At 43.2% G+C, this 19417-nt stretch overlaps 2 protein-coding genes across 4 annotated transcripts; one reads left to right on the top strand and one right to left on the bottom strand.

Moving 5' to 3' along the window:
- Positions 1 to 14: 14 nt before the first annotated feature.
- Positions 15 to 4993, bottom strand: LOC143269397 (uncharacterized). Of its 2 annotated transcripts, XR_013045792.1 has the most exons (4): positions 4794 to 4993; positions 1898 to 2013; positions 887 to 966; positions 15 to 720 (listed from the first exon to the last, which is right to left on the bottom strand). XR_013045792.1 is itself a non-coding variant. In XM_076554512.1 (3 exons), the coding sequence occupies exons 1-3, from the start codon at positions 2065 to 2067 to the stop codon at positions 605 to 607; spliced, it is 366 nt and encodes a 121-aa protein (XP_076410627.1). In that variant the 5' UTR covers positions 2068 to 2106; the 3' UTR covers positions 15 to 604. The 2 variants fall into 2 exon arrangements, 1 of the variants encoding a protein (XP_076410627.1); XM_076554512.1 differs by lacking the exon at positions 4794 to 4993 and having other exon boundaries at positions 1898 to 2106.
- Positions 4994 to 5002: 9 nt separating this feature from the next.
- On the top strand, positions 5003 to 15332 carry LOC143269392 (disks large homolog 5-like). 2 transcript variants are annotated; one of them, XM_076554507.1, is made up of 6 exons: positions 5003 to 5158; positions 7159 to 7321; positions 8790 to 8921; positions 9987 to 10170; positions 13099 to 13211; positions 14427 to 15123. In XM_076554507.1, the coding sequence occupies exons 1-6, from the start codon at positions 5026 to 5028 to the stop codon at positions 14431 to 14433; spliced, it is 732 nt and encodes a 243-aa protein (XP_076410622.1). In that variant the 5' UTR covers positions 5003 to 5025; the 3' UTR covers positions 14434 to 15123. The 2 variants fall into 2 exon arrangements, 1 of the variants encoding a protein (XP_076410622.1); XR_013045790.1 differs by lacking the exons at positions 5003 to 5158; positions 7159 to 7321; positions 8790 to 8921; positions 9987 to 10170; positions 13099 to 13211 and adding an exon at positions 13784 to 14260 and having other exon boundaries at positions 14427 to 15332.
- Positions 15333 to 19417: the final 4085 nt, after the last annotated feature.

Raw genomic sequence — 19417 nt, 5'->3', positions numbered from 1 at the left:
GTCGAGTCCCAGAGTGAAAAGTTTGAAATTTATTTTATTCATAAAAATACATTCATTTTACTCAATGGGATTTTTCAAAACAGCAGTCATTATAAACAGTTTATAGCCTTAGCAAACTGTTAAAACAATGACAAGAAGAAAAGTATAACAAAAATTAACCCAACCTTAAATAAAAATGAGGAAAACCAAAAAGCAAAGAATAAATATACTAAGATATAAAACCAAAAATGAAGGAAATTTCAGTTTCCTTTGGAATTTCATTATGGAAGAACAAAAGAAGGAAGGAACTGGCTTATTCTCTATAGTAAATTATCTTTAGCAATACTTGCCCATGACATGGCCTCAGCTTCTGCACTGTACTAGAGAGAGAATCTTATGCTTTTGATGTGGTCTGTCTGGAGGGCAATGTGACATTAACACCGTCTTCCTTGTCAGATTTCCCACCACATATGGAGTCAGGGTTCTTAGCAATTTGTGTTGTGTTCTCTGTATATTAGACTTGTTACTGACACAAACTTTTCTCCAAGGATAGTGAGCCAACAGATGTGGATCTGATTGTGGCTGGATCGCCTGATGCTAGGTTGATATTTGCCTCATTATTGAGTTAAAAGCTGAAAAGAGGTGGCACTTTCTGAGGAGTCCTTGAACCTGCAGTGTAGAATGTCATGCCTTCATGGTGTCTCTGGCTTCTTCCAGCCTTCTTAGTCTTCTTAACAGGTGCTGTCAGGGAAAATCAGTAAAGAAAATAGATTCAGAAACAGTTTGGCTGTGCACATGGCAAAAAAATCAGGGCCTATTCATTCCTAGTAAACAAAAGTTAAGGAAGGAAACACACCCCATGAACACCCTGGCTGATGGGGATAGGGCTTAATGGTGGATTGCTTGCCTGAGACATAGTGTTTCTGCTTCAGGAGGTTCTCATCCTGGGCTGTGGTCGGCTCCAGTTTCTGCTGGAGGTTTTCAAACCTAGGGGAGGAAGGCAGCTGGGGCACAAGCCTGGTGAGGACCTGCCATGTCAGCTTTTGAGACCCCACTACATCTACTCAGCTAGACAATCGAGCATTACCTTTCAGCTGAGTTCATTCCCTGTTTCCCCAAGGGAAAATGGTCAGAGAGCTACTGGGCAGGATTTTTTTTCTCATCTTTTAAAAACTAGTAGACTTGAACTGGAAAATACACACTGTGCTGGATTAGAAAAAACAGCACGTTTCTCCTCCAAAGACATCATTTTGGAGAAATATCATTATGACAAGTTCTGAGGCACAGGTCAGAGAAGATGTACCTGAATGTGAACCTCCTGGAAAACTCTATGCCTGCCCTCTAGTGGAGCCTACACAGCAATGCTGAGAAGGCCTTGCTTATTCCTACATCTCAGACCCCTGCATGGGATTAACTTGTCAACTCCTACTCTGTTTATGACCAGAGTAAATCTTCTCATGAGAAACTGATAAATAGTGCAGAGAGCCTGCAATCAGCACTGGGCTGCCGTATGCAAATCTGCCAAAGGGTAGACACTTATCTCTAAACGTGATATTCTTGATGGAAAAAAAAAAGTTGCAGGAGGACACACTTTCCTCATGATTGATGATCCCCTCTAGGTTTCTGGCTACTATGGGCATATTTGTGGGGAGATCTAATCTAAGAGATGAGATACTCAGAGGATACTAGAGGTCTCAGAAGGGAAGAAGAGGACACAATATCCATAAGACCAAGGAGAAAGCATATTGCTTCCTGGACAGAAGTTCCTATTGACTGAGTCAGCAATGACACTCTGAGGTGTTCTTTTCCTGGCTGTGGCTGGAAGCTTTGCCAATTGAACAGAAACTCAAAGAGGACAGAGATCCAGGTACAGTGGACCCACTTGGATCCCCCTGCTTCTGGAAGCCTGAGCTCCTACCTCATCTGGGACACAGTGAAGTGATGCTGCAGCTTTGCTGCCAAGTCCCTTTGCCGGGTGAGCAGCTCCTTCTGCTTCAGCAGCGACTGAAGATCTTCCTCAAGTCTTTGATGTTCCTGTTCATTAGAACATTGTGTTTTTAGGAGAGGGTTGTCTGCACCCTTGTACATATAGACACATGCACACACACACACACACACACACACACACACACACTTGAACGAACACACACATGTACATGGATGCACACATACAAGCACACACATTGCATACATATTTAGTTTCCCAGATAACACTATTGTAAGACAAGATCACTTGGGATACCATGGAGAAGAAAGTGACCTATCATTAACCCACATATTTTCTACCCTTATTCCATCCCAGAGGATGCTCTGAACATCGGGATGTGGAGAAGGTTGTGTACTTTTACCCTGTTTTGATAATTTTTCATTTTATTTTTACTTTATATGTGCAGTTGTTCTGTCTTCCTGTGTGTCTGTATAACACATGCATGCCTGGTGACCTGGGAGAAGAACTCAGTGGGCAGATCAGTCAATGTAGTACTTGCTTTGTAAACCTGTACACAGACAGCTGAACGCCAGGGATCCTTTACCAGTAATACAAGCTCTCCTAGCAAGTTCCCCAATCTGTGCATTAAAGGCTTAGTTCCCAGCACTGAACTACTGGATGGCAGTGGACCAGTCCCTTGCTCTCTTTTTCTCAGTTCTTCTCAGTTACTCCAAGGAGGGCAGCTTCCTCCTAAAGAAGCTCTCTAAACCACAGGTTGCTTCAATTTAGTATCACAGCAAATAGTCAGAAAACTAGAAAATCTCTAAAATCAGGAGTCTATATTAACCTATCCTCCAAGTAAGATGAATGTGTCAGGATTTCTTTGAGTAACAGAAGGTTGACTAACTCATGGCCAAATAATTGCATATAATATTCCATGCTTCACAATATTCCATGGACCACATTGTACATTTTCCCTCATCAATGAAAGGCATCTGAATAGTTTCTAGTTGGGGATGTTCTGAGGAGTCCTGCTGTAACCCTGTTGTCCCCAATATTCTCTGTGGACACCTACTTTACATTCTGAATCAATGGTCCATCCGGAGTCTGCAGTTCAACTTTCTGAATAATTGTACATAGCTTCTCACAGGGCTGCACCATTTTACACTACTAGCAATATCTGAGAATTCTCATTTCTCCCAACCCTCCATCAGGAAGTTTTTAACTCAGTATGAAGAAGTTTGGAGTAAAAGCAGGGTCTGAGCCGGGCAGTGGTGGCACACGCCTTTAATCCCAGCACTCGGGGGGCAGAGCCAGGCGGATCTCTGTGAGTTCGAAGCCAGCCTGGACTACCAAGTGAGTCCCAGGAAAGGCACAAAGCTACACAGAGAAACCCTGTCTCGAAAAAACCAAAAACAAACAAACAAAATAATGAGTCTAGGGATGCACTGAGACAGCCTCTTCTCACACCTCAACATAGCTGTGGGACTTCTGCTGGGCTGAGATGCAGCCACAAGCACCTCTGCAGTTCAGAATTCCTCAAGGAATAAAGTCCAGACCAAGCTCCAAGGACAAGGTTAGCTAAACCAAGGTTAAGCAAAGGTGAAAGGAAAATGGCAGCAGGCAGAAGAACAAAACAGGATGCAGGGAAGTCATCAGTGGTCAGCCACCATTCGCCCAGAACAGAGAAGGACACAAACCCTCAGGTACCTTTCCTGCCTCTCAGTAGCCTCTTTCTCACCTTCATGTACCCCATTACTTTGTTTTTCTCCCAAGGATTTCTTTGCAGATAAATAATTCTGCCTCTACAAATACCTGAAAAACATTTTAGCTTGCATCGGTTTCTTGGTCTTTTGTTGTAGTTAGCTGTGTGGACATGCAGAGTGATGGGGAGCTCCATCTCTTCTTTGATGCAAAAGTTTTACTAACCAGATAAGGCACAGTACTTTCTCATTTAAATCTGTCTCCATCATTCTTAAAGATGATCCACAAAGACCTGGGACTATTCCAAAGACATAAGATCACCTGATTTTTGACAAAGAAACTAAAAGTATACAATGAAAAAAGAAAGTGCCTTCAACAAATGGTGGTTGTAGAACTTTATGTTGACACGTGGAAGAATGTAAATTGATTCAATACCTATGCCCATGCACAAAACTGAAGTCCAAATGGATTAAAGACCTCAACGTAAATCCAGTTACACTGAACCTGATAGAAGAGAAGTAGCACAGACACTGAGAGCAACAATAAAGAAATGAGACCTCTTGCAACAGAGAAGCTTCTGTAAGGCAAAGGACAGGGTCAACAAGACACAATGACAGCCTACAGAATGGGAAAATACCAACCCACATCTGACAGAGGGCTGATCTCCAAAATATGTAAAGAACTCAAGAAACTAGACATCAAAATATGAAATAATCCAACTTAAAAAATGCGGTACAGATCTAAACAGAATTCACAACAGAAGAATACTAAATGGCCAAAAGACATTTAAGGAATTGCTTAAAATCCTTAGCCAAGAGGGAAATGCAAATCAAATGACACTCAGATACCATCTCACTAACAACCTCATAGCTTGATGAGGTCTATTGACACTGGGGGAATATTCATAACTAACTATGTGACTTTTCTTAGAGCCCACCAATCTCTAAAATTCTGAGGATCTACCCTGGGTGAATATTCACTTCAGAGGTCTCATCCCTACTACTCCCCTTTATCCTGACCTCATTTCTAAGCATTCTTCCTTTCTCAAATTATTGATTATGAATTTTAAGGAGGGGAAAATACAACCCTGGACAGTGCATGCAAAGTGAGCTTTCAACTTCACTTAGATAAAGTTTCTAATGAAGCAGAGGCCTAGATTTCTGGCTTTGGAAGCAGGATCTACCTAAAGGCTTCCATTGTGAATCCAGAGGCTCCTGAAAATGGCACCTTAGTTTCAAGTCACTTTTGGGTGAGGTATGTAACAGGGATGAAATAGATATACCAGGTGACATCAGCACATGGACATTCTACTGTATCCTGGAGAGCCCTGGCATTCCATGTGATGTCACCAGTGTTGTGGCAACACCAACTGTCATTGGGGCATTTGTGCAGTGTCTTGTGTTTCACCTACAGACATGCTGTCTAGACTGAACAGGATTCTTGGGAGACAGGATGGAGAGCACAGGGAGACCAAAGGGAGGCAGAAGGAAGATGGCCTTCAGTCTCCATGTCACACATCAAGAAATAAATGGTTCTGGGGAAAGCGCAGTGAGTCCTGGGAAAGGGATGGGGAGCTTCTTGAAGGAGGAAGGCTTGAGCTGCTCCTTCTAGGAGTGTGGCTAAGCAGGTGAGAGTTTCTGAGAAGCAATGGGCCTACCTGCTCCTCTGAGTTCTTCAAGGGCAGAACAAAGTTGAGGATTTTCAAGGTTAATTTGGCAGAGAGCCAGGAATATTCATGGCTGCAGCTGCTCTGTTGAGGGCCCTCTGCTTTCACTCTGAGTGGGAAGGAAGCACATGGCGTCTAAAGAGGTTTCAGTACCAGCCCAGCAACTCACACACACTGGATGTCTTTTGGTGTGTGTCACTAATAACAGAGAGAGTAATGTCCTCTGGCCAGAGCTAGAGGCTCTCACATTTTAAATAACAGCCACTAGCAGGGCAGGAGCCACCAAGTATTGCTTCATGTCAGTGATCCCTAAGGTTTCTGAGTTCCTGCCCTCTCACTAGCCAGTCATCTTCCCTCTACCTTGAGTATAGGACTGGCATATCACTCTTCCTGTAAGTATTTGTTCTTGGTGTCAGAGGGCTCCTCTGTTGATGCCCAGTTCATAGGTATTTTCAGTCACACCTTTCAACGGTTGATAACATCTTTGCTAACATCATGATGGATGGAATGTATTCTCCTGACGCTTTTGGCAAAAGTTTCATCTTTACCTATGTGACTTATCATTGCTCTGACAGGACCCACATAATCCTCCACCATCCTCATACATTATAACTGCCCTGTGGATCTTCTCTGATGTGCTTATTCACCTCGTGGAACTGATCTTCCTTCCCCATTTTACTGAGCTAATTTCTTAGCATCCTTTATTTCTCATCTTGTTAGTTAGAGATCATCAGGATGAGAAGAGCCATTCCTGGGCATAGTTTGGAAAATGAGTCTTGCCCTCCATACATGATGAACTATTGAATTAGAATGAACTAGATTCTAAGGAATCAGAGAGATCTCTGGATTGGAAGGAGAAGGTGCTGAAGGCCTTCCCCTGTGTTTCAGGGAAGGCTCCTGGAAAGGGCAGCTTGGCGTTCAGTGAATTGGGGAACAGTTTGTTATAAGATAGGTGAACACTGTTGGCAGTTACCCTAACAGTCCCTTCTCTGGAAATTCTATTGTATCCTGGAGAGCCCTTGGCATCTTTTGTGAAATCACCAGTGTTGTTACAATGCCAAATGCCCTTGAGGCATTCATTAAGTGCGTATAGGGTTCACCAATCAACATTTTGGCAAGATTGAGCATACTGACTGGAAGAGAGATCTCTGGTTTTTCAGGGAGGAGTTGAGGCCAGAACTGGAACTTCTAGTAATGGGGTTCAGTAGCTATAATCATCTGAAGTCATAGGCCTATGCTGCTTCTCTGGGTCCCTAAAGAGCAGATCCAAAGTGGAGGTTTCTGATGGTTAGTTGGCAGAGGAACAGGAATGGTCAAGGATGCAGTGCTGTGCTAGGACCTTTTTCAGTTCATTCTGACTGTCAAAGAATGCCAAAGGAGGCACAGAACCACTAATGAGGTATCAAGGTAGCATGTTGCTGCACTTTATTCTCAGTGGATTTCTGTAGGTTTCATGGATATCTGATATAAATACCAGAGAGCAAAACTTTCCATCCATGTACCCAGGTCTGAGACATTCAGTGTCTTTTAGTCCTGCACACAGGTTATCGGGCAGGGAGGTACAAATCACCAGGCAGTCCAGGACTTTCTTGCATCATAGCAGGTATCTGGTGACAATTCCATGCCAACATGACTGGCCTTGCTTATGCCTTTCAGGGACAGTGGGGCTGCAGTAGGGCCTGAGGTATATATCTATCCTCAGAGATTGGAGAGAGACACATTGCTTATGGACCCCAGTTTAAGGATATCTGCTCTGAATTTTGGGCCTTCGTTGGGTTCCATGCATTTCCTCTCCCTCAGGCCTCCTCTTGGGGCTCCACATGATCTCTCTTGGCCCTATGCTATTGGTCTGTACAAATTCACTGTGTTTATGTACCTACAGGGACTACTAGGAAGGCATCATCCACACCCTTCTTCCTGACTGAGCAGGAGCAGCAGCTGAACCAGGTGGATAAACTGACCCTTCAGCTACAGATGATGACCAATGAGAGGAATGAACTGCTGGAACTCCTGGCCCTTTATAACAACAATGAGTTGAACAACAGGTATTCATCATACCCTTTTCTCTGGTAACTGTCTTGACCCTACTGTGTCCTGAGTACATCTGAGAGGCAGAACTGGAACCTGTAGGAGTGAGATTTGACACAGGCTGTTCTGATTCCTCCAAATCAGAAACAGAGCCTGTGGCCTGAATCACTATCTACAGATGGGCAGGAAGGTGTAAGATCACAACATGCATTTCAAGAGGCCTTGGCAGATATCGGCTTTTAGGAGATGCTTGGTGCTCTGGGTTGAGTGTTTATATTTATTTTTGCTTTTTGCTCCGCGAATAGCCTGAAAGGCCTTGTGGTCCTACTCATCCATCTGTGTGTCTGGAAGGCTTGGAGTTCATCCCTGTTCCTCTCTGGTCTTGCTCCTTATATTTTGAGGCAATACTCCCTACCTGCATTTCTTTGACATCCTGTGTGTGGGTTCCTGTGTGTGAAGTGCTCTCTAAGGGGCCCAAACATTGCAAACAAAGCAGTGGCCGGTTTGGCCCTTTTCACTTCTCTCTCCCTTGATAAACCATTAGATAACATTCCTAAATTTAGTTCCCAAAGTCCATTCCCTTTTGTGGACACTGACTCATTCTTGAAAATAAACACCAAAGTTCAACAATCAAAATTCATTACTTGGTTACACTGGCTAACCTGTCCCATCAGAGCTCAACAATTTACCCAGCACAGACTTAAACTTCTCTACTTAAAAACCCACTGTTAAAAAAGCCTGCTGCTTGCTGTGTGCCTTCGCCTGCTCAAGAGACAGGCTCCCAAGCTATGCTTGCACTGCTAGGTTAATAAATCTCCTTGTGCTGAGGATTGTGTGTCTGAGTGTGTTCTGTACTGTCTCTGAGAGGCTCACTTACAGTGTGTGTGTGTGTGTGTGTGTGTGTGTGTGTGTGTCCTTTCAGATCCTGAGAGTCAGAGATTGATAGTAGGTCTGAATATTCACATGTCTCAAAGATTTCTGGTGATGTAACTGCTGAGGCCAGGGAGCCCCACATTGAGCCTCACTGCTCTCAGCCTTTGTGCTCATCCTGGTCCCTCATTGGAATCCCCTTGGGTGTTTATAAAGCCATTTGAATGTAGTGCCTCCCCATGGCAATACAGATCATGAGTTCTGGGTATCCTTGTAAGGAGAAAGAATCTCTGTTCTCAAGACAGTGGGAATGTCATTGCAGATTTCAGATACACCCCCATCTGTGGCACAGACTGCTCAGACCTTCATAGCCAGCTAGTCTGCTCCCAGAGGTCTACTGAGGGAGCTCATGTAGCCCTGTCTCCTTCCCTATTGACACCCAGCCTATCCTGGCCATGGGACAGTAAGGCAAGTCTAATGTACATCAGGAGGTCCAGTATAGAATTCAGGGTGTGACATCCAGTGGGCTATGGTAGTATAAAACAGAACCTTAATTCATGTGGTCCCTGAGGCCTGTATTCATGGGGTTTCTTGCTCCTGGGGCCATGCCCACAGGCTGAAATCTGAGCTGGAGATGCTGAAAACACAGCATAAGAAGGAGATGTCAGATGTAAAGAAATTTCCCAAGGAGATTTGTGAGGGTTCGTACAAGTGCAAGGAGCTGAGTGAGCAGACCAACTCCTACCGGTGAGTGCCTAATTTAGATGGGACCCCTGAAATTGTTAAGGACTGCTTCTGGTAGTCCGAAGTTTTTCCAGACCTGCCTGATGCATCTGTCAGGAGGAATCTGTCCCATCCACCTCCTGCAGCCAAATGGTCCCAAAGACACACACAAAGAGGCTTATAGTACTTACAAACTGTATGGCCAATGGCTTACATTTCTTGCTAGCTAGCTCTATCATCTTAAATTAACCCATTTCTATTAATCTATGTATGTCACATGGCTGCTGCATGGCCAGGCTGCTGGCATGTTTCTCCTTGGGTGGAAGCTGGCATCTCCTCCACCTCTGACTTTCTTCTCTGACTCTCCTGGATTTTTCTGCCTGGCTCCATGCTGCCTTGTCATAGGCCAAAGCAGCTTACTTATTAACCAATGGGAGCAACACATATTCACAGCATACAGAAGACATCCCACAGCAGCTTCTTCCCTTCTTCACCTTTGAACAAAGTTGGGCTGTGGTTCTAGCCTGTTTACCTCTTAGCAAGCAGCCTGTCTGATAGCTCTTGGACTTGCGCCTCCTAGACTGAGTTCTCCTAAGAGGGAAAAGTCTGAGAGCCCCTCCCAACATTTTCCTGTCAGCTTCTGGAACTTCTAGACAGAAAACATGGTTTTCACCATGAATGTTTCTGTGGCTCTGGCAGGAGTTTACAGAGCTGGTTTCTATGGAAAACATGAAAAGTATTCAAATTGGTTCTTCTGTCCCCACTCAGAGCATGGTTTCCCTCTTCCTGCTCATGTTTTCTCAATACTGTGAACAGTTAAACACCAGGGTGTGTGGTGGAGAGGTAGGGGATCTAGTTTTCAGAGTTACATGGATCCCTTTTGCTGTCAGGGTATTCAGAAATAGTTTGAATCTTTCTGGAATTTGGCTATTCTCTGGCTTTTGTCTGCACCTCAGTCATGCTGGCATGGCTAATGTGGCCTCATCCCAGGGATCTGGGGTTGGGGAGATGACACCTTGCAGGAATAATGGTATTGGGAGGCAGGAGTGCAGATGGAGGTGGAGCTCATCATTTTTGGTGATATTTCAGCACCCTCCACAGTCAGCTCCTGAGTGAATGGACTCGGCTGATGGAAAAAGTGAGCATGTTGAAAGAGGACAACAGAAAGCTGCAGGGGGAGCAGATTTTACTACAAGAGTCCTGTGAGGAGGCCAGGAGGCTCTGTGAGGAGGCTCATGAGAAGATCTATGACCTGTGGACAAAGCAGCAGCAGGTAGGTTGAAGCAGCAGGGCCAAGCTGCCCACCTGTCTAACCATACACACACATATACACACACTCATGTAACCCTCTATTCACTTATCCAACTGACCCATCCCATCCAATAGTTCATTTCTGTGATCATTCACAAGTCTTTCTGAGGAGTTAGCCTCTTGGAAGGCACTGCATGACTGCCAAGGAAACCCTACTGCTCTGCTAAAAGCTGCAGTCCATTGAGGGAGACGGGTCAATCACTTGTCACTTACTGATATGTTAGCACGGAAGGAGCGGTGTTATGATGGGAGCCACTTAGGGTGTAGCACAGAGATCTGAGTGACTGAGTTCAAGAATCAGGATCTCATTTGCTTGCAGAGGTCATATGATATTTCTAGATGTCTTACTGGCTACACAATACAGAGCCTGACATTCTGATGCTCACTCTATCATGTATATGACTGTGTCTTAGGACAGATTCCTCCTCATAGTTGTATAGAGTGTGCATTTCAGAAAAGTGCTGTAGGTGACCTAAGTAGCCTCCTAGTGACTTCCTTGGGGCTGTTTTCATATAATATGCACTGTAATCTGGTCAAAAGTTATTGGGTAATGACAATGGGTGACTTCCTTTCTCTGGTCTATCACTGTCTTCTGTGGAAAAGTCTGGGCAGGTTTAGTGAGGAGTCTATGATGGGTCAACTTGGATCTGTTGGGAGGCTTCATGTCCAGCCCTCTTCCATGGGCACTTGGTCTTGTGTAGTCAAACTCAGTTGTGCAGAGGTTGTTACTTTTCTGTACAATCAGTGATTCTGGTGATAAAAACTTTCCTAGGAGGGGAAATAAGTTCAGGCCAGGGCAGAAGAGCCTGGATGGGTCTGAGTCTTTTAGATAGTGGGGGGGACCCACTACCTCCCCCTAGAGTAGAAAAGGTGCTGCAACATTCTAGTCTTCTGCCTTGCTCTTCTGGGTACAAGAAAGGTGTGTGTGTGTGTGTGTGTGTGTGTGTGTGTGTGTGTGTGTGTGTGTTTCTGTGTGTGTGTTATATGTGTGTGTCTGTATGTGTGTCTGTGTGTTGTCTTCATGTGCATCTTTGTGTGTATGGGAATATGTGTTTGAGCCTCTATGTGTATGTTCACTCACTCACGGAGCAATGGAACATCGTTAAGAATGATGGAGACAGACTTCAATGAGAAAGTACTATGCCTAACCTGGTTAGTACCACTTTGCATCAGTGAAAGAACTGATGGAGCTGCCCATAATTCTGCGTGTCCATAAAGCTAACAACAAGAAAAGACAGAAAACTGATGCAAGTTAAAAGTTTTTCAGGTATTTGTAGAGGCAGAATTATTTATCTGCAAAGAAATCCTTGGGAGAAAAACAAAGTAGTGGGGTCAATGAAGGTGAGAAAGAGGCTACTGAGAGGCAGGAAAGGTGCCTGAGAGTTTGTGTCCTCTGTTCTGGGTGAATGGTGGCTGACCACTGATGACTTCCCTGCATCCTGTTTTGTTTTCTCCTCATTGTCTGCTGCCATTTTCCTTGCACCTTTCCCTAACCTTGGTTCACCTAACCTTATCCTTGGAGATTGGCCTGGATTTTATTCTCTGAGAAATTCTGCACTGCAGAGGGTCTTGTGGCTGCATCTCAGTCCAGCAGAAGTTCCACAGCTATGCTGAGGTGTGAGAAGAGGCTGTCTCAGTGCACCCCTTAGGCTCATCACACTCTAAAGCACCCTCTCCATGTTCTGTCTGCAGCACTGAGAAACTGCTTTTATATTGAACTTCTAAATACTGAGTTAAAATTCATCCTGATGGAGGGTTCGCAGGAATGAGAATTCTCAGATATTGATAGTAGTGTAAAATGGTGCAGCCTTGTGAGAAGCTATGTACAATTATTCAGAAAGTTGAACTGCAGACTCTAGGTGGACCATTGATTCTAGAATGGAAAGTAGGTGTCCACAGAGAATAGGGGACAATAGGGTTACAGCAGGACTCATCACAGCACTCCCAACTAGAAACTATTCAGATGCCCATCACTGATGAGTGAAAACATGCAATCTGGTCCACGGAATATTGTGAACCATGAAATAATACATGCAATCATTTGGCTGAGTTAGTCAACCTTCTGTTACTCAAAGAAATCCCTGACACAATCATGTTACTTGGAGGAAAGGTTAATATAAACTCCTGATTTTAGAAGTTTTCTAGTTTTCTGAGTTCATTGCTTTGGGCCTAAGGCAACCTGTGGTTTAGAGAGCTTCTTTGGGAGAAAGATGCCCTTGAGGAAGCATTGTGTGAGAGCAAGGGGCTGGTCCACTGCCATCCAGTGGTCCTGTGCTGGGGAACTAACCCTTCAGTGCACAGACTGGGAACTTGCTAGGAGAGCTTGGATTACCAGTCAAAAAACCCTGCGGTTCACCTGTCTGTGTACAGGTTTATAAAGTAAGTACTACACTGACTGATCTGTCCACTGAGTTCTTCTCCCAGGTCACCAGGCATGCATGTGTTATACAGACACACAGGCAGGCAGAATAGCCGCACATATAAAGTAAAATGAAATGAAAACATATCAAAACAGAGTAAAAGTACAAAATCTTCTCCACATCCCTGTGTTTAGAGCATCCTCTGTTTTCCTGCCTCTGGATGGACGATGGGTAGAGAGGGTGTGGGTTAATGAAAGGTAACTTTCTTCTCCATGCTATCACAGATGATCTCTTCTTACAGTAGTGTTATCTGGGAAACTAAACATGGATGCAATGTAGTGTGCTTGTATGTGTGCATCCATTCACATGTTCAAGAGTGTGTACGTGGATGCATGCATGTGTGCTTGTGTGTGTGTGTGTGTGTGTGTGTGTGTGTGTGTGTGTGTGTGTGTGTGTGTGTGCTTGCACGTGTGTGTATTTAAAGGGGTGCATACAATCCTCTCCTAAAAACACCATCTTCTAATGAACAGGAACATCAAAGACTTGAGGAAGATCCTCAGCACCTGTTGAAGCAGGAGCTGCTCATTCCGCAAAGGGACTTGGCAGCAAAGCTGCAGCATCACTTCACTGTGTCCCAGATGAGGTAGGAGCCCAGGATTCCAGAAGCAGATGGATCCAAGTGGGTCCGCTGTACCTGGATCTCTGTCCTCCTTGAGTTTGTATTCAATTGGCAAAGCTCCCAGGCACAGCCAGGGAAACAACATCTCAGAGTGTCATTGCTGACTCAGTCAATAGGAACTTCTGTCCAGGAAGCAATATGCTTTCTCCTTGGTCTTATGGAGATTGTGTCCTCTTCTTCCCTTCTGAGACCTCTAGTATCCTCTGAGTATCTCATCTCTAACATTAGATCTCCTCACAAATATTCACATGGCAGCCAGAAACCTAGAGGGGATCATCAATCATGAAGTAAAGTGTGTCCTCCTGCAACTTTATTTTCCATCAGGAATATCACGTTTAGAGATAAGTGTCTACCCTTTGGCAGATTTGCATACAGCAGCCCAGTGCTGATTGCAGGCTCTCTGCACTATTTATCAGTTTCTCATGAGAAGATTTACTCTGGTCATAAACAGAGTAGGGGTTGACAAGTTAAGCCCATGCAGGGTTCTGAGATGTAGGAATAATCGAGCCTTCTCTGCATTGCTGCGTAGGCTCCACTAGAGGGCAGGCATAGAGTTTTCCAGGAGGTTCACATTCACCTGGTATCTAATCAAGACCAGGTACATCTTCCCTGACCTGTGCCTCAGACCTTCTCATACTGATAGTTCTCCAAAATGATGTCTTTGGGCTGTTGGAGAAATATGCTGTTTTTCTAATCCAGCACAGTGTGTATTTTCCAGTTCAATGTCTAGTAGTTTTTAAAAGGTGAGAAAAAAATCCTGCCCAGGACCTCTCTGACTCTTTTGCCTTGGGGAAGCAGGGAATGAGCTCAGCTGAAAGGTAATGCTCGATTGTCTAGCTGAGTAGATCTGATGAGGGCTCAAAAGCTGACATGGCAGGTCCTCACCAGGCTTGTGTCCCAGCTGTCTTCCTCCCCTACGTTTGAAAACCTCCAGCAGGAACTGGAGCAGACCACAGCCCAGGATGAGAGCCTCCTGCAGATGGAGCTGCTGAAGCAGAAACACTATGTCCCAGGCAAGTCAGCCAACATTGAGCCCCATCCCCAGCAGTCAGGGATCATGGGGTGTGTTTCCTTCCTTAACTTTTGTTTACTAGGGATGAATAGGCCCTGATTTTTCATGCCAGTGGCACAGCAAAACTGTTTCTGAATCATATTTTCTTTACTGATTTTCCCAGACAGCACCTGATAAGAAAACTGAGAAGGCTGGAAGAAGCCAGAGACACCTTAAGGCATGACATTCTACACTCCAGGTTCAAGGCCTCCTCAGAAAATGCTACCTCTTTTCAGCTTTGAACTCAATAGTGAGGCAAATATCAACCTACCATCAGGCGATCCAGCCACAATATCATCCACATCTTTTGGCTCACTATCCCCAGAGAAAAGTTTGTGTCAGAAATAAGTCTAAGATACAGAGAACACACAACAAATTACTAAAACCCCTGACTCCATATGTGATGGGAAATCTGACAAGGAAGACTGTGTTTATGTCACACTGCCATCCAGACAGACCACACCAAAAGCACAAGAGTCTCTCTACTGCAGTGCTGAAGCTGACGCCATGTCATGGGCACGTGTAGCTGAAGATAATTCACTACAGAGAATAAGCCAGTTCCTCACCTCCTTTGCGCTTTCATAGTGAAATTACAAAGAAAACTGTAATTTCCTTAATATTTTTATTTTATATCTTGGGATATTTATGCATTGTTTTTTGGTTTTCTTCATTTTCATTTAAGGTTTTGTTAACTTTTGTTATTACTTTTCTTCTTGTCATTGTTTTAATAGTTTGCTAAGGCTATACACTGTATATAATGATACTGTTTTGAAGGTCCCATTGAGTAAAATGAATGTATTTTATGAATAAAATACAATTTCAAACTTTTTACTCTGAGACTCTTCTTTAGTCAGGCGAGGTTTCACACTCCTGTAAACCTAGAACTCACAGGCTTGGATGTATCTCAGTAAGATCCAGGAAGCTCGGGCTGCACAAGGATTTTCCATTCATGGGTCTCAGGGCTACACAGGGGGATGGCACCTTGGATATGGATGGCATAGCCTACTCCATGGATACCAACTACATAAGAAAAGAACTAGACATATTGTATCTTTGAGGTCATATATTTAGCTACCAGTAAAATGTGGTACACTGTACACGCATGTTCACAAAATCATCATTTAGACGAAATTAAGGGAAACACAAATATATTGCTCCAGGCCTCTCAGGAAATAAAAATGTTCATTAAAATTGTATCAAAGAAATCAGGAAATGAAAAGCAATATGCCTCTGGTTTTCTTGAAATATATCATGAGTGATAACAGATCAGTAGAGATAATTTCCTGCAAGACATGTTGGGATATTTTGTGGTTTTTCTTTATACTTAGGGGTGTTTTACTACCACATACATGCAATTCCCACAGAGGCCAGGTGAGGGCAGAGTCCACGTGGAATTTAAGTTAAAGAGGTTTGTTAGCTGTCCTGTGGGTCTTCTGAGACAGCAATAAATGCTCTTAATGGATGAGCCATCTCCCCAGTCCCTGCATTGACTCTTGTCCTCCCAGCCATGTGTCCTGTATTAGGTGGATTGGATCACTCCCAACCAAAGACTGAAGTTTATTGAAAACTGTAGGGACAGGCATGCTAATTGTCTTAGACTCCCACACATCCATTCAGGGCTCTCATAGGTTCAGGATCCTGCCCAAGTCTCACTGACTATGAGAATAGAACAGACTTGCTAGATGTCTTCTAGGTTGACAACACCTATTAAGCCTGACTGATGAAATGCAGAATTGAGAAGACCTTCCTGGGTGTGGAGGTAGGATGAGGAATCACTCTTGATGGTCCAGAAAAGCAATGATGGGAGGAACCTCATGACTAGAGGGAGTGGATAGAGTTTGGGTCAGGGCCACATATCTCTGGTGCAGAGTGATTATGGGCAAAACTAAAAAAGGAGAGAAGAGTTGAAGCTGCTCTTTTACTACAGGAGATCGTGATTATATAGAGAAAATTCTTCAAGATGACTAATTTACTCTTGTGAAGCTTCTCTGGGATAGATCTGACTTCTGAGACTAGAGTGAGGCAGAGATTTAATGTGTAAAAGGAAGTAATTCCGTGTGCCTCCAGGCTAGAACTATCACTATCAAGAGCAAAAAGTACCTACTGTCTAACGATCTTAATGTGTGCGGACATGTGTGTGTGTGTGTGTGTGTGTGTGTGTGTGTGTGTGTGTGTGTGTTGCCATGTCTTGGCCCACATAAACTAAAACATCTGGTTTTTCATTCCTCACTTAAGCTGGAATCTCTCCATCTCATATAATTTCTCATTTAATTAGATTAGTGTGTGTTCCATTGGAGAAATTTCAGACTTGTGTGATTTTACTTTCTTGCCCAGTGATTCTGTACAATTCATAACTGACATAATGCTGCTGTGAGGACCAAACTACTCTAAAAGTTTTATCCCTGTCTGGTGTATTGCTCAGGGTTCTATGGGGTAACAACTTATAGAATGCATTTCTATAAATACAAAAGCCTATTTTTTAGAATGACTTAGAGGCTGTGGTCCAGCTAATTGAACCTTGGCTGGCTATGATGGCAAAGTCCAAGAATCCAGTAGTTGCTCAGTCCACAATGCTTGATATCTCAGCCCATCAGTAGTATAGTCTGGAATCCCAAAGAAGATGGCTCCAGTGTCAGTGAAGGAATGGACTTGCTAGCAAGGTGAGAGCAAGCAGCTAAAGAGTCAAAGCTCCCTTCCTCCATTTCTGTATATGGGCTACCAGCAGCACAAGGCCTGGCTAAGGTTACAAATGAGGTTTTGGCTCAAAACATCCGAGTTAAAGATGTTCCTTTCCTCATTAACATCCAGATTAATGTCTTCCAACCACAAAGAGCAGGATTCTGTGTGGATCTTCTGTCTTCAAATTAAGCAAATATACCTCACAGGTGTGCCCCTCCATATTGGGGTCTTAGTTAATCCAGATGTAATAAAATTGACAACTAAAAATAGCTATCACAACGTCACCCCATGTCAACTTGACACACAATTATATCTTTTTATATCATGATTAATTTCTAAATGTAAAACAATAACCAGGTCATAATAATGCCTAAACATAATATAATTATTCCAAGTACAAAGCAAACACATTACGTATTAGACTAGCTCAAAATTATGCCTAGCATTATTTACCTATCCCTGTACAACTACAAACACACTAAAAAGTTAGAATAAGTGGTAATGTCCCTTGAGGGACATTTTTTAGTATCCCAAATTCAAATATGATAAACATCAATATTCTCCCTTCTTTTAGAATGAATGAGTTTATTTATTTATTTTTGTTTTTACATCCTAACCAAAATTTCACCTCCATCCTCTCCTCTCAACCCTCCACCCACCTCCACTCTTGCTGATCCACATCCATTCCTCCTTCTCTTTCTTCTCTTCAGAAATGTGCAGGCCTCCTATGGATATCTGCCTGCCATGTCATATCAAGTTGTGGTAGTACTAGGCATGACTTTTTCTATTAAGGCTGGATATAGCAATTCAGAAGGAGGATGGGTCCCAAAAGCAGGCAATAGAGACAAGCCCTGCTCCCACTGCTAGGAGTCTCACAAGAAGACCAAGTTATACAACTGAAAAATATATGCAAAGTGCCTAGGTGAGTCCCATGATGCTCCCTGGTTGGTGGTTCAGGCTCTGAGTCACTATGAACCTAGGTTATTTAGTTCTGTGGCATGCTTGTGGGGCTCCTGACCCCACTAGCTCCTTCAAAAATTTAATTTTTTATTCACTAATTTAAATGCATTGGTGTTTTGGTTTCATGTATGCCTGTGTGAGGGTGTCAAATCCTCTGGAACTAGAGTTACACACAGTTGTGAGCTGCATTGATTTTTTTTTCATTATTTTAAAAATTATTTCATATGAATAATGTATGGAAATCTGATCAGAATTTAAAATAATACCATCTATCTATTTACTTATTTAGAATATGGAAACACTTATATACATACATATGATAGGGAGAGAATGAACACACAATACATACCATGCCATTTTGACATTCTGTTCATATGGAGGTCAATGAACAAATTGGGAGGAGTAAGCTCTTTCCTTCCACCCAACTAGGCATCTCAGTGGCCCTTCCCTGGTACTTTTCATGATCAACTCGTGGCTTTCTGCCTTAGAGGATTTTCTTGTGGTTCTAAAACTTAGAGAATATTTTAATATTAATGGACATAGGGAAAATTTGTGAAGAATTTTGTTTCAAATGAATGATACTCTTAAAAAAAAGCGCACGCTAGGGGTAAGAATTCTTGATGGGAAGAGGGTTGCTGTGTGTCTAGCTTGAAGAAACTGCTGATTCAGAGTAATTCATGGGAAAAGGCAAAAGTTAATTACTCTGCCATGCAGGTGAGTTCACTGGATATAACCAGTGAAAAAGCACCAAGGAAGGTTCCAGGGTGAGTCATTGAAATGCCATGTTCCTTCCTGGCATTGTGCCTTTGAGAGTCTGTCCTATGTGCCCCAAGCACTTCTCAGGTCTAAGGCTATTTGTCATTAGTGCTCTGCAGGCTCCTGTGGACAGTTCAGGTTTCAGCATTTAACCAGTTACAGCAATCATCACATACTTCTCTCAATACAACATTCCTACAAGGATCAAAATTTGCAAGGCACTTCAGAACTTAAATAGCCTTTGTGGTTACTGCATGTTTTAGAATACTAATGTCTCAAAGAGTTAGTGAAAAACATTCCACTTAAATGGAGTGCCTTGTACATTTCAATCTCTAGATACTTTTAAAACAAGAATCACTGAAAAGTTGATGCAAAATGACATGCACAGAACGTGATATACTGAGATGCATCTTTAAATTTATATATATGTTACACTTCAGTATCAAATATGAGCACAGTCATTAATTATACCCAGACTTTTGCTTTATTTCATACTTGTTAGCATTCAGAATATGCTATATCAAAACATGGGGCTTGACATAGGAAGTTCTTTGAGTGGATGAATGAATGTGAGGAAGGACACATATCTTCCCCTGAAACTGCTCATAAAACCTAGAAAGGACTTCCTGACAATTTCCTGAAGCAGGTCAGAAGCACCACATGTCCCTCCATGGAGGAAAAGGTGCAGCTTCACATCTGAAGACTGATGAAGGCACACAGAGAG

The sequence above is a fragment of the Peromyscus maniculatus genome, chromosome 18 (genome assembly GCF_049852395.1).
Source record: "Peromyscus maniculatus bairdii isolate BWxNUB_F1_BW_parent chromosome 18, HU_Pman_BW_mat_3.1, whole genome shotgun sequence".
NCBI classification, from domain to species: domain Eukaryota; kingdom Metazoa; phylum Chordata; class Mammalia; order Rodentia; family Cricetidae; genus Peromyscus; species Peromyscus maniculatus.
The sequence above is the reverse complement of the archived record's forward strand: the minus strand, read 5'-3'. Positions and strand labels throughout refer to the sequence as shown.

Coding starts and splice junctions, on each gene's coding strand:
- LOC143269397 (XM_076554512.1), bottom strand. CDS start 2,067: ATGTACAAGGGTGCAGACAACCCTCTCCTAAAAACACAATGTTCTAAT. Junction 967..1,897: donor TTCACTGTGTCCCAGATGAG/GTAGGAGCTCAG, acceptor TTCCTCCCCTAG/GTTTGAAAACCTCCAGCAGA. Junction 721..886: donor GCAGAAACACTATGTCTCAG/GCAAGCAATCCA, acceptor TTTCCCTGACAG/CACCTGTTAAGAAGACTAAG.
- LOC143269392 (XM_076554507.1), top strand. CDS start 5,026: ATGCTGTCTAGACTGAACAGGATTCTTGGGAGACAGGATGGAGAGCAC. Junction 5,159..7,158: donor ATGGTTCTGGGGAAAGCGCA/GTGAGTCCTGGG, acceptor ATGTACCTACAG/GGACTACTAGGAAGGCATCA. Junction 10,171..13,098: donor TGTGGACAAAGCAGCAGCAG/GTAGGTTGAAGC, acceptor TCTAATGAACAG/GAACATCAAAGACTTGAGGA.